The 13,099-nt window shown below is 35.2% G+C and overlaps 1 protein-coding gene across 1 annotated transcript; it reads right to left on the bottom strand.

Moving 5' to 3' along the window:
- Positions 1–4,299: 4,299 nt before the first annotated feature.
- LOC107093308 (chloride intracellular channel protein 2-like) lies at positions 4,300–13,095 on the bottom strand. Its single transcript, XM_015388295.1, has 6 exons — positions 12,831–13,095; positions 11,371–11,480; positions 10,756–10,881; positions 10,540–10,640; positions 7,078–7,259; positions 4,300–5,695 (listed from the first exon to the last, which is right to left on the bottom strand). Exons 1-6 carry the CDS (start codon positions 12,882–12,884, stop codon positions 5,537–5,539), a joined length of 732 nt encoding a protein of 243 aa, XP_015243781.1. The 5' UTR covers positions 12,885–13,095; the 3' UTR covers positions 4,300–5,536.
- Positions 13,096–13,099: the final 4 nt, after the last annotated feature.

Here is a 13,099-nt window from a genome sequence, read left to right as displayed (position 1 = left end):
TTTCTTGGTAGTATTTGTTTTTCTAACCTCTCCCCCTCATCTTCAATATCAGTGTAATGTCTGCATACCTATCTTCTTAAGAATTGTCTCCCTTTATATTGAAAGCAAGAACACTAGGCATTCATTTTATGACAGTCAAACAGTATTTTCTTGCCGGTCTTATTTACAATGCAACCTGTTTAGTTTAAGGAAAGAAAACGTTGCGTTTGTGTTTGATAGATCTCTGTGGTTTTCATTTATGAAGATATTTTAGGTTGTGTACAAAGGTTATTCTGTGTTTTAAATTAGCAGCCAAGAATAAAAAGCAGCTTCCTCCTAATATAATCTGAAGTATTTATTCTCCCCACCATATCAGATTAAGTGGTCAGGATGGTCGTCTAGCAATAATAATGAAAAAACAAAACAAAAACTAAAATAAATATAGACGCGCTACATCAGTTGACATTAGTGTGGGGATATTTTTTGCTGCTGGATCTCAATGTGGGTTAAACTGTATTGTACAACAGCATAGAACACTGCTCAGCCAATCACATTTAAGTATGGGAAACTCTTGTTTATATGATCAAATTAGTTTCACTTTCTTTGCTGGGTAGAGTTTAAAAGAAAAGCATGGGTAATGTTCCCCTTTCCTTTCTAATAAAGTGTCTTACAAAGGTATTCAAACCGCTTTAACTTTCTAACCTTTTGTCACATCACAACCATACAATTCAGTGGATTAAAATCTCCTGTTGTGGCAAACTAACACAAAGGAGTTCTATAACTGTGAAGTAAAATCAAACGAATACATGTTTTCCCAAAAACCTTTATCAATCAAATCTGAAAGAAAAAAAAAATAAAAATGGTGAGCACTTGTTGGTTTGTTTCTCGACCAGGATAGGATTCTACTGTGCTCAGTCAGATTTGATGATGGTTACCTGAATATTCTGCCACAGATTCTCAATAGGATTTAGGGCTGCACCTGCACTGTCCTTTGACAATGCTTTGGCATTATCCTCAGCCATGAAGGCGAACCTCTCCCTCAGGCTCAAGGTTTTTGCAGTTTCTTGCAGGATTTCTACAGTCCTTTTCTATTTCTGTCCATAAATTCTGACCAGCTTGCTTAAGAAAAGCATGCCCAAAGCATGATGCTGCCACCAACATGTTTCATAATGAGAATGATTTATTCAGGATTAGATTCATTCTTTTAAAACATTTCACCCAAGTTTTAAAATTTTATAACAACACAAACCTATTAAACAAACCTTACATGATGCATATTCGTTTGCATAATAAGGCTTATTTATATAACATAAACAATCACCAGGCTTATGTTTTTAGTATTAACAATGTATATTTCCTCATATAAATATGAATTTGTGTAATTATTTCAAATACATAAAGTTTATTGCTTTAATTGCATAGAAATTTATGTATTTTAAATTAACACACTCATTGGTATTCATTGAGTAAGTGTACTTTATCAATTGTGAATACATAAACTTGACTTTATTTAATATGCGTCCTTTAAGGTTTATTTAATAGATTTCTATAAAAAAAGTACATGAAAATTTGTTATGCAATTAATTAACATAAACCTTACAATTTAGGTGCGAAAGGAGGTCAGTTGTGCTGGATTTTGTTTAGGAATATATAAAAATGCCTGAATACAAACGTATGCCAGAATTAGATTTCTAGTTTGGAAAACATTTAGTAAACTATATAAAATGTTCAGAGTTTACGTCATAACACAACAAAAATATAAGAAGAGATGGGAATACCTTTACACTGCCATCTATCTTAAAATTTTGTGTTTATATGATATGCAGTGTGATCACTTAACAATTTATTTTGTTATTTTTTGTCAAATGTGTAAGTGTATCTGTTTTTATTAAAGGACTGAATTCAACTATTATAATCTACTATTTTAATAATGCTACTTATTTTTCCCAGAATGACATAGACAACTGCAGTGACAGTTCCAGGCCCTCTGCATGTTCCTCTCACCTCAGACATGACCAACGACCGACAGCCCAAATACAAACCATAGGAGCTGCTCTGATTGCTGTTGGAGAGCAAACATTTGTTTGTCTCCTCTGTACAAGCACAGATAGGCCTTGGCTGAATTGACAAGGTGCCCTAAATTGTGTCTTTGACACCTGATCCTATAAGTCAGAACCATTAAAGAAGAAGATTGGGTGTGGTGATAATGTATTGATCAGGCTGTGATGGATGGGCACGGATGAAATATAAGGGAAGTTCTCGGTGGAGATGAAAACAGTCCAGATCCGGCCACCTGAGGGTAGAGACACCATGCTTTCTTTAGCTCTGTTTAACCTTCTCGCTGTAATTTGCTCTGCAACATGGACACATGCTCTGCCGCTTTATCAGGAACCCAATGTGGAGCCACAAGCAGGTAAGGTTCAAAGTCTATGATTAAATAACTGTTTTTAATTAGAAAATATTCTTTCCAAAGTAGTTTTTGTCTTCCTTTAAGTAAAAAAAATGCTAAAAGTCAGAAATATTATTTTATTCCAACAGATTTTATTCAGAAGTTGGTGTCGGAGGTGGGTGATGGTGCCAACACTGCTGAGGAGGAGCAGAGAGAGGTGAATAACCTTTATCCTTTAATGAGGCATCAGAACGGAGGAAGAGACTCCTGGAACAAAGGTGAAACTGGCAATATGTGTAAACATTTAAAGCCAACAGACAAGTGAGACAAATAACTTGACGGCATTAACAGTGAGACTATGTATCCCTTTAGGGGCAAAGGATTCACCACCACAAGAAAATTTAGCAAATATGGTAAGACGATGTTTTCAAAAATATGTTTAAGTTTGTGGAGAATATTTTCAATGATACAGTTTAAAGTTTCTTCACAAAAATGGAAAAAGATGAACCAAATATTTTTTGTTTAAGGCATCAACTTATATTTTTGAAGAAAAACTCTTATAGAATTTCACAATAAATAATTTTTTTTAACCTGAATTATCAGGATGATTGTTTCAGTTTAGATCTTACCAAAAACAAAGGAATTGTTCTGCTTAAATGTCATGAATGTTTTTAGTCTTTGAGTATAATAACTTAGAATAAAATTACCGTACGATAAATGTAGATTGGGACATTTAATCTAACTCATAATTGAAAACTTATGCTGTTTTATATATTTATTTTTTATTTTTTTAGGTTGAAGACCTTAAGGAAGTTGTCCTGAAGCTGGCTGCCGCCGACAAGCTGCGCTCTCAGGGCTTTATCAGATCAGAGCAGAGTCTCCCAAAAACAAACAAAAGAGGTGAGAGGCTACAAATACTCTCTCTGATAAATATTCCACACCTTCATTTACATCCTAGTTAAAAGGATATTATTATCCGTTAGTCAAAAAGGGCTTGTCTTAAGATTTCTATTTAACCTCTAGGGCTTGTTTGAAACAAAAGACATAAAATATATTTAACAAAATAGAAACCTGTATGAACAAATATTCAGCTTGGGCAGGAATGTGTCTTGAAAGAAAAGAAAATTTATTGGCACCTGGAGTCAAGGAAGAATAAAAGCATTGGAGTAAATTAAAGTTTTCGGCAGGAACATTCTCTAGAGTTAAAACAGGATTATTTTTTTGTTTTCCGTCCCCTGCTTGCTGTGTTCAGTGTCAGCATAAACTCTATCCTCCTGCTTTGCTCATCATAGTGCTACTAGTAGCTCTTGTAAAACTTTTAATTGTTGCTCTAACTGTGAATTTTAGAAAATATGACTTCAGTGATGAACTTTAGAAGTTTATAAGTCGTAGCTTTACTTGAATGGCACGTTTTCTGGTCTTTCCCTTTATGAAGCGTTAGTTATACAATGGGCCTCTATGTCAGGTCATATTCATGTGCCAGAGAAACAGATAGTTATGATGACTCATTAAATGGATCAACCCGAAGCAAAATATTTAAAAGAAAAGGTTGCCTTTGTTGGAGATGGTAAATATTTTAGCTCTAAGAATTATAATTATTCAGTTGTTTCTTCATATTGGTTTGTTCCAAAACTGAGCAAAAGTACATGAATAGATGAGGTAGATTTGTTTTTCAGTGGGAGATTATGCTTTTTAAAATTAATTATTGACTTATTTTCAGGATTTGTGGACATTTTTTACAGTAGGTCTCTTTCGAGGATGAATCAAATCTAACTTTAATTTTTTAAAAAACATATAAAGCAATATTTATCAGAGTAGAACCTCTACTTTAGGTGTCGCTTAAATATCGTTTCTGTGTTTTTAATCAAATATCGGTCCAGTCATTTAATCCCTAAATGAACAAGTTTAAACACCAACTTTGGTTGAAAGTGTTTATTTGTAAAACCTTTTAAGCCTTTTAGCACAATTTCTTTCCGATTCAACCTAAACACATTTGCTAATAACCTAATACAAGACATTACATGTCTATTTAAAGATGCTGTGTGTATTGATACAAAGGCATTCAAATCTCTACTTTAATTCAGGTTACAATTGTAAATGTAATTGCAGATTACATTTCTGTTTTAATAAAAAAAGTAATGTTTTAATTAGACCACATGACAGTTCATCAAGTTTAATAACACATTTCTTTTCTTCCTCTTGCAGCTACAGTAAACAACATTTCTTCAACACATGCGGAAATGATAATGAAAGTGCTCAGAATTATTTCAACCAAAATATAGCCAAACTACCTGAAAATGCGTAGAGTAGTTAAACCTTAGAAAGGTTTTGTTTTTCTTAAATGGCATCATTATCATATGAAATTTTCTATAACCGAGGAGGCTATTGCTGAAGCACTGGAAAAGATTTTCTTTGTACTCTTATATATATCTTAAATACGTCTCTGCTTCCTCAGTTTAACCCAATTGGTGTTTCTGTTTGCAGCGTGTTTCTGGAAATACTGTGTGACCAACTAGAGCCCAGCAGACAGATGTTTGGGACTCGTCAGAGGAAAATCCACCTTCCATCTTATTCTTTTCTTTCCCATATAAAAACACACATGTACTGTCTGTAACAGATACAAAAAAGAAGATTATATATTTTTTAAACCTGTAATTTTTTTGTTCTGTTTATGTTTTTGACTGAAATAAACTAGGATATCTTAAACGGCCTCTACGGCGTGTGATTGGTTTTTGCTTTCTTCCAGAGCAACAAAGAAATATAGAGGTGATAAAGAAAAGCATTTATTTCATAGTGTGTTTGTTAGAGTTCATTAAATCAGATGACTGTTACAAACGTTGCACTAAAATTAACTGTCATTTACATGTTTATTCTTACGCAGGTATTTTAAATCAATTGCTTAATATGTCAAAAGCATTCAAATATTAATATTTACATTATAAACAATAATTCTCCTAAATATCCACCAATAGTAAATTGCACTCTGGGCCTTTTTCATCTGTGAGTAACTATAGATAAACATGTGAAAGCATGCCATCAGTTCTGGGTTCTGAGTGTGTCCGCTTCATCAGGAGAGCTTATTCTTATGACAACAGCTCCTTCCACAGATCACTATCTTGGGTATATTAGGTGAGAACAGGACAATAACTTTATGGGATGTGGATTTTTTTATTTCCTCTTGGCAACGCCCAGGTAAGCCTTCTCAATTTCAATGTCAGCCGGACACGTTTGTTTGAACTCCTCCCGTTTGTAGGCGTTTTCAAGGTACCTCCAGACACCAGAGAACTCGGCTGGAATTTCAAAATCGCAGTACTTCTTGGCAGCGACCTGAAAGGGGAATCAAAACTTAGGACTTCTAAGTCACAGTTTGACTTAAATGGCTAGAAAGCTATGAGTAAATTGTGTATTAAAAAGTTTTGAGCTTCACATCCAAAAAAAACCAAATACAGATATATAACCCTATCACTCTCATGATCATCATTTATAAGGTATACACCATACAGAGCCAACAACCATGACAATATTTTCAACAAAATGGGATGAACAACCTTGATTTTGAATTATTATAAATGTTTCTCAGTTGTTAAAACTGATGGTAGCCCAAGATTTTTTTTCAGGGTCTCACTTACAGCCACTGATGCTTAACTAATATTTCCCAATAAATAGTGACCGAGTAATAAATGCCTTAAAATTCATGGCATAGAGGTAATCTAATCTAATCTAATCTAATCTAATCTAATCTAATCTAATCTAATCTAATCTAATCTAATCTAATCTAATCTAATAAATCAGTTGCTATTACTTAATAAATATGACTTTTGATAAAATGTTATTAAAGCTGTCATTGAATTGGGATGATTGGCTAATATTTTACCTTAGTTATTTTGTGGGATGGGCTTCAACATAAATTACAAAGAAGAGAAAGAGAAGCATAAACTGACTGACCCTGCCCTCTAGCATGAAAAGGAAAATAATTTATTTTGCCCAAATTTGTTTAGAAAATGTAATTTTATGCTTTAAAGGTGAACTTTTTAAAGACAAAAGCAGATTAAATTACATAATAGCGGTCAATTCAGTGTTAATGAGATATTAATTTATGGTTTATAATTTTTTATTGTTGTTTTTGTCTCCTTTGATATTCAGATATCTTTCAAAGTATGTAAGTAAGATCTTTTTGATCTTTACATAAGTAAGAAACTACAAGTTTTTGATACGTGTTTTTTCTTTTAAAGACGTTATTCAGAAAAAAGTTCAGTTAAGGTAAAAGAAGAAAATTCTGAAAGTGAAAGTGTTTGATAAATATGAGATATTGGGATTTGCTTTGGTATGTTTTCCCTACTGCTCTTGGGGGCCCACTGCTGGCTGCTGAGCTGTATCCAGCCAATTGTTTTGCTAAAATATCAGGCAGCTTTAGATTATTTAGAAGAAATTATTTAGCTCTCCTCTTCTTTGAATAATAGCTCTGGTGTTGTTCTGCAATTTAACATCAACATTCAGCTAAAAAATGATATTTTAATGTGTATGTTTCAAACATCACTTCTATTAAATGACCAGTCATTTTACATTTCCTACTTTTTATTAATTTTCAAACCACAAAAATAAATTTATTAATTTTATTTTTAGAATTAGAATTAAAAACTTTAAATATTCCTGTTTTTTTCAAAAGTATTCCTTTGATTACTTTTAAACATTTTTAAAGCTTGTCTCACCCTGATGACGTGCAGCTTGGGCAACAGGTTGCAATCGGCTAAGGTGAGCCGGTCGCCATCCAGAAACGTCCTCTTGGAGACAGTGATGTCCTCTGCCGAGTTGTGATCGATTTCTTCTGGGAGTGGGCTGTTCAAGTACTTGTCCAAACGCTGAAACTCTCTCAGGAGATTTTTTTCTTGGGCTGTAGTATAACAGAGATTGTTCACTGTAATTATGTTTTTGTCTCAGTATTACTTGCTTTTTTAGTAAAGTAAGAAAAAAGAATGACTGAGTAAAGGTTAAGCTCTCAATGTGGTAAAAAATGTTACAAACAATATATGAAAATATATAAAAATCATTTGAAAGCCATTTAAACAAAAGTTTCACAAATCTGATGATAGGAGGGTCACCATCAGTGTGTGTGAATGGGTGGAAGTAGTGTAAAGCGCTTTGGTCAAGTCTCCTGACTTGAAGAAGTACATATTTCGAGTGACACCAAACATGATAATATATAATTTTGTATGAAAACACAAAAGGATATTTGTCATAAAATGTTAGTCTAGTCAACCGCTGAGATAAGAAATACGTCTGTCAGGGTTCCTGTGTGTGGGTTAGTCAGAGTTGTGCATCTCTAACATAGAGGATCTTTGTGGAGAACCTGGATAGCCTACACAGGTGAAAATAATCGTTCTAATCATAGTGCTGGGCTTAAAAGAGCACCTTCATTCAGTGCTGGTTTGTTGTGTTGTATATGTTGTTTTGTGGCTTTCTAGTCTCTTGCCTCCTTCGAGTATTTTTCCTGACGTTTATTGGTTTTGTTTGGTTTTCTGTATTTTGGATTTTTGCATCTGTTCCCCTTAGACTTTCATTAAACCATCCAAACTCATCCGTGCCTACTCCTCTCTGCATTTGGGTCCTCAAAACCTCGACACAACCAGACAGAGTCTTTGAAACATCAAGAAGCTCAAGAGAGAGATACTACAGTTAACTATAATCTAATGTGATGGTCTATGTTGTACTTCTGACTTTTTTGCAATTCAAGGGATTGAATAACTATGAAACACAAAAAACTACTTTCTAAGACATCAGGATAATCTGTTGGCCTTGAATATCAGACATCTATTCATGGGACAGTGAAAAATACACCTTGTTGGCCTCTCTTTTCATACTAGTTTCTACAGATGTAGAACGTAGGCTGACAAAATGTTCACTTTCAGAACTTGGGGTCTCTCCTTGAAAGGGGTTTCAGAAGGTTTAAACACATGTCTGAGACATAGGAATCAACAACTGAGTCATGCATTTATCACACCCACAGCTCACAAAGGTTAAACTCTTGTAAGTGATTCAGTGTTGTTCCTTTTCTGTGATGGACAAAAGCCTTCCTGAGTCTCTTTTTCTGTCTGTGTGTTTAAACACATCACTGTTTCCTGATAGTTATGGCTTTCAGGAGAGCAGCTACCCTCTTAAAAGGATATGCAGCTGGAAATTAAATTACTTACTTTGATTGGTAACAAGTAATTTCATTAAATTAGCGTAATATATCACCAAGTTTTGCCATAATTTTGAGGATCTGAGAGAATGAATTTATTCATAGCAGATTTTTATATTGAAAACCCTATATAATGGTTGAGGTTTGAGGCTTATTTAATATAAACCATAAAATTAACTTATCTAAATGGAGCAACAAAGCAAGGTGTTTTGTCAGACAGTATGGGATTATTTTCCACTGTTATGTTGATGATACTCAGCTTTAAATGTAGAAGAACCTAACTCAGTCACTTTATCTGGATGGCATTAAATTTGTCTCAACAATTGGAGTTTATTTCGTTTATTCAAACTTGTCATTCAAATCCCATATTAAAGAGGTTTCTAGAATTTACTTCCTCTTTAAACAAAATGTTGTCAAAAGCCTTTGGGGGATCCAAAATGCTGCATGAAAATTAAAAGAGAGATATTTGTACTGTTATAGATTTCTACAGCTTCCCTTCATTGGCCTCCTGCTAAATCCAAGATAGAATTTTACACACTCTTTCCCATGTATATTGTAAATCCCTGAATAACAGAACTCCATTTTATATCAGAGATCTAATTGTTCCTTTTGTTCCTAATACAGCAATTTACTCTCAATCTGGAGATTAACTCATGGTTCCAAGGAAATACATTGGAAGTCGGATCTTTTAGTTATCAGGCTCCTGTGGAATCTGGTTCCGCTTTTAGTCCATGAGGCAGACACTCTGTCTACTTTCAGGTTAGGCATTAAATTTTCCTTTTTGATAAATAGATATAGATCGATTATAGATATAGAGTGGCCAAGATCCTGTCAAAACAACCCATTTGCGGGCCAAGCAGGTTGGATGTGGGCTGGTGAGTGTGCCCCATCTGGGCTGCACAGCTGGGTCCCAGATATTTTTGTCTGGGGGTTCCATGGTGGCCCCATGTGGCCAAGCTCAGATGGGCTGAGGGTGGGTTTCACTTGGGCCCCATCTAAAAAAAACACAGGTTTCTCCCACGTGGTTCCCAACAACAGAGCCCACTCAGAGTCCACGCCTATCTGAAGCCCATCCAGCCCAAGTGAGGACCATATGTGAGCATTGGTTATTCTGAGCTGTTTCTACAGTAATGCTGCTATAGGTTTAGGCTGTTGGAGGACACCAGGGGCACTTTTCATCTTTCTACTTTGCTCTACTGTTTACCAATTTTGGAATATTTGTTAGTTATATCTCCTACATTCAATTATGATAGTGTTGGTCCTGTTTTTCAGTGCTTAATCCTGTTTCTCTTCTAGAAATATCTATGTGGTCAGCTCTTACTGTGACAAACCATAAGGCTTCTCTTTCATCTATTTTGACATTAAAATTATTTCATAGTTCATCTGCTTAGCTGCTTTCATAGATAGAACCAACTATAGAGCTAGTTCCCTGTTGCCTTTAATAACTGCTAACTAAGTTTTCATGGATCAGTGCTACCGTGTTCCTATTATATGTCCTTTTCTGTCTCGTTGACCTTGGCAAAAGCCAGCTCACTCTGAGCCTAGCTTTGCTGGAATTTTCTTCCAGAGTAAAAAAAGAGTGTTTCCTCTCAACTGTTGCTCCATGCGACAGTGAGAGACAATGCAAGTGAATGTCTACAATTCCCACATACTCATCAAGGAAAAGTGAATCCTGCAAAGTCAAAGACTCAAGGCTATCTTTTTTTTTTTTTTTTAATAAAACCTTTTTCACCAATCTGAAAGCATGACTCAGTTGAATTGTCTCTGTAAAGTGCCTTGATAAAACATGTGTTGTGCATTGGTGCTATATAGATAAACTGAATAATCTGAATTGAATAAAAATTTTATACATAAAAGGTAAAAATTCAGGGCTGTTCACATTATTCTGGTAATCTAGAGACAGGTCAGTAACTGCTACTAAGCGGAATCTAATTTGGATTTGTTACATTTGGCACTTCTATGTAGCAGAAAATTAAATTAGAAACCAACTTACCAGCATTGTTTGGGCTGTTCTTGATGAAAGCGGAAAACTTTGCAAAAATGTCAGAACCCACGTCAAAAGACTCTTTGTTCAGTGGGCTGAGATGGGGATACCTTGAATGGAAAAGGGAGATTAGAAACCTTAATGTTTGCTTTGATTCAAGAGCCAGCAACATGATAAGACTCCTTCTTCACTTGGTATTTGCAAAATGATTAAGTGCAACAATACCTGGGAGGTGCCAGTGTTTGTTCGAGGAATTCCTCAATTTTAATGAAGTCTGTTTTAAGGATGCCGTTATAGAGAAGAAAAGGAGGGTTTGTCCCTGGGGCCAGATCTTTGAGCTCTGCTGGCTTCCTGGAGAAGACAAGAAAGATGAAGAAGGGTGCAACACTGCAATTCGGTTATCAAGATTTTCAGCAGTGAGCTTAAGTTGGCTTCTAAGAGCTGTCAGTATTAAACATGCTGTTGGGTTTACACAGCTCTGGGAGTGGTCATTTTTTGAAAGGCCTGCGTGTGTGTGTAATGAATCCCTCATTTATCTACATCCTTACAAAGTTTCCTGGCCTCATTTGCCTGTTGGTTCTGACCCTGAGAAATCAACACAATAAACTTATAGAAGGTGTTTGTTTGAAAGCAACACAGAGATCTTTGTACTTTTATTTTTTTTACAGGCTCGTCTGGTTAACCTTGACAACACTGTGTGAGAAAACGCTTTGTTTGGCTGATGAGAAATGGTTTGGATTTCAGTAAAATATCTCTATGGTGTTCTGTGTGAAAGTCCCCAGGACCAGATGCTCAGGAAATGTTTTTTTTTTTTTTTGGAAGGAGCAGAGGGGTGCTTACTTCCTCATATCAACAGTGGTCACTGTAAACTTGACTCCTTTCAGCCACAGCACCATGAAAAGCCTCTGGCAGAAAGGGCAGTTCCCAATGTTTTCACCATCGTGCCCAGCCTATAAAAAAAAAAAAAAAAGAAGAAGAAGAAATTATGTTAGAAACATTTTTTTTTTTAGCTTATCAGCAATGTTTTGTCTAATCCTGTCAACTAATTCCCTGATCTTTCCTCCTAACTAAAATATTATTCTCATCGCAAGACAACTGTCTGGGACATGTAAAGGCCATTTTCTCGTTGGAAGGCAAACACATACAGCTCCAGTCTTAGCTGCCGGTGATCAAAGCCAGAGTCAAAACTTCTGCCAAGACTTACAAGATGCAGTTTTTTGTTTATAAATGTTAATAAAGAAAGCATGGTGGCCCAGGGGTGTTTTCTGGAGTGAGTAAAATGGCCACATGCCCAGCTCCAGTCAGCTGAGGCAGCTCCTAAAAGAAATAAATCAACAGCTACACATAAAAATGTAAGTTAATGAAAGATGCTGGAGCTGGTATTTGAATAAAAAAAAAATATTTCACTTAAATACCAAAAATGAAAGAGTTATTTTGTTTGGACTCCATTTACAAATCTCTGGATTTAAATGTCCCAGATTTAGACTGTTTAGAGACCAGATGCATTGTCCTACTCTGAAAAGTGATTCTATCCATCCTATGCATAGTGTTTTTCTTTATTTATCAGTAACATGGAGGAATAAAATAACAACATATTCTTTTTTTTTCATCACAAGCTGGAATTTACCAGTTGTTTTTGGATAGGTAAAATAAGGGGTTTGTCCAGAGTATCATTTGATTAAGATCTACCACCACCTGATTTGCTGAACCTTCATTAGTTTTGGAAAATAAATGATTATTTAAATATTTTAACAAGATGAGATGTTTTTGTCATACTATTAACCTTGCCCATGACTGCAAATCAATGACCAACACCCTTTACTTGCTTGTTTCTGACCAAACATAAAATGATTCATGGACATCTTTAAATGTGTGCTGGTCTAAAGTGGGTGTGCCTGGTGGTTCAAGCTTGAGGCTCTCTCCATGTTCTCCTCTTCTGGGTGTGCAGTGATAACGTTAGCACAGTCTGTCGCCTAAATTCACTGATAACAGACTGGTCTGACAGCGGAGGGATACAAACATGTTAGGGGAAACAGCTTCCTCACATGGTATCTGGAAACAGATCCTGAAAGAAGGAAGCCTGTCTGAATGGTTCTGTTCAGGTAAATAGGAGTTGTTTTTTTGCTGTTTCTGAGCAGTAAACCTTTTTGTTTGTCTTTTTGACTTAAAAGCAGATAGTTCAAGCAGGAATACTTTGTTTAGTTTTTTTTTTTTTTTTACACATCAAACTTTAGTCATTTTAACTGTTCTACTGGTAATTCATCTGTTAGAAAAGAGTTAAATAGACAGAAATAACTGACCTTAATGAACAGCTCGATGTTAGGCTCCTTTTCTGAGTTTTGTCGAAGTGCCATGTTGAAATTAAATAGGAAAAAAAAATCACAATCTTTTTTTTTTTAAACACCAAAAAAATTGTTCCAGGAAAATATTTTCCTTCAAATGATCCCCAAAAATCCACTAAAACCAAATGAAAAAGCTGGAAAAAGTGTTTTCAAAGAGTTTGTTAGTAGTGTTAGATGTCAGATGTCCCCTCACGCCTGCTCCTTGTGGGGTATCGCTCTAAGCTTAC

The sequence above is a fragment of the Cyprinodon variegatus genome, unplaced genomic scaffold (assembly GCF_000732505.1).
Source record: "Cyprinodon variegatus isolate N-32 unplaced genomic scaffold, C_variegatus-1.0 Scaffold19, whole genome shotgun sequence".
Classification (NCBI taxonomy): Eukaryota; Metazoa; Chordata; class Actinopteri; order Cyprinodontiformes; family Cyprinodontidae; genus Cyprinodon; species Cyprinodon variegatus.
The sequence above is the reverse complement of the archived record's forward strand: the minus strand, read 5'-3'. Positions and strand labels throughout refer to the sequence as shown.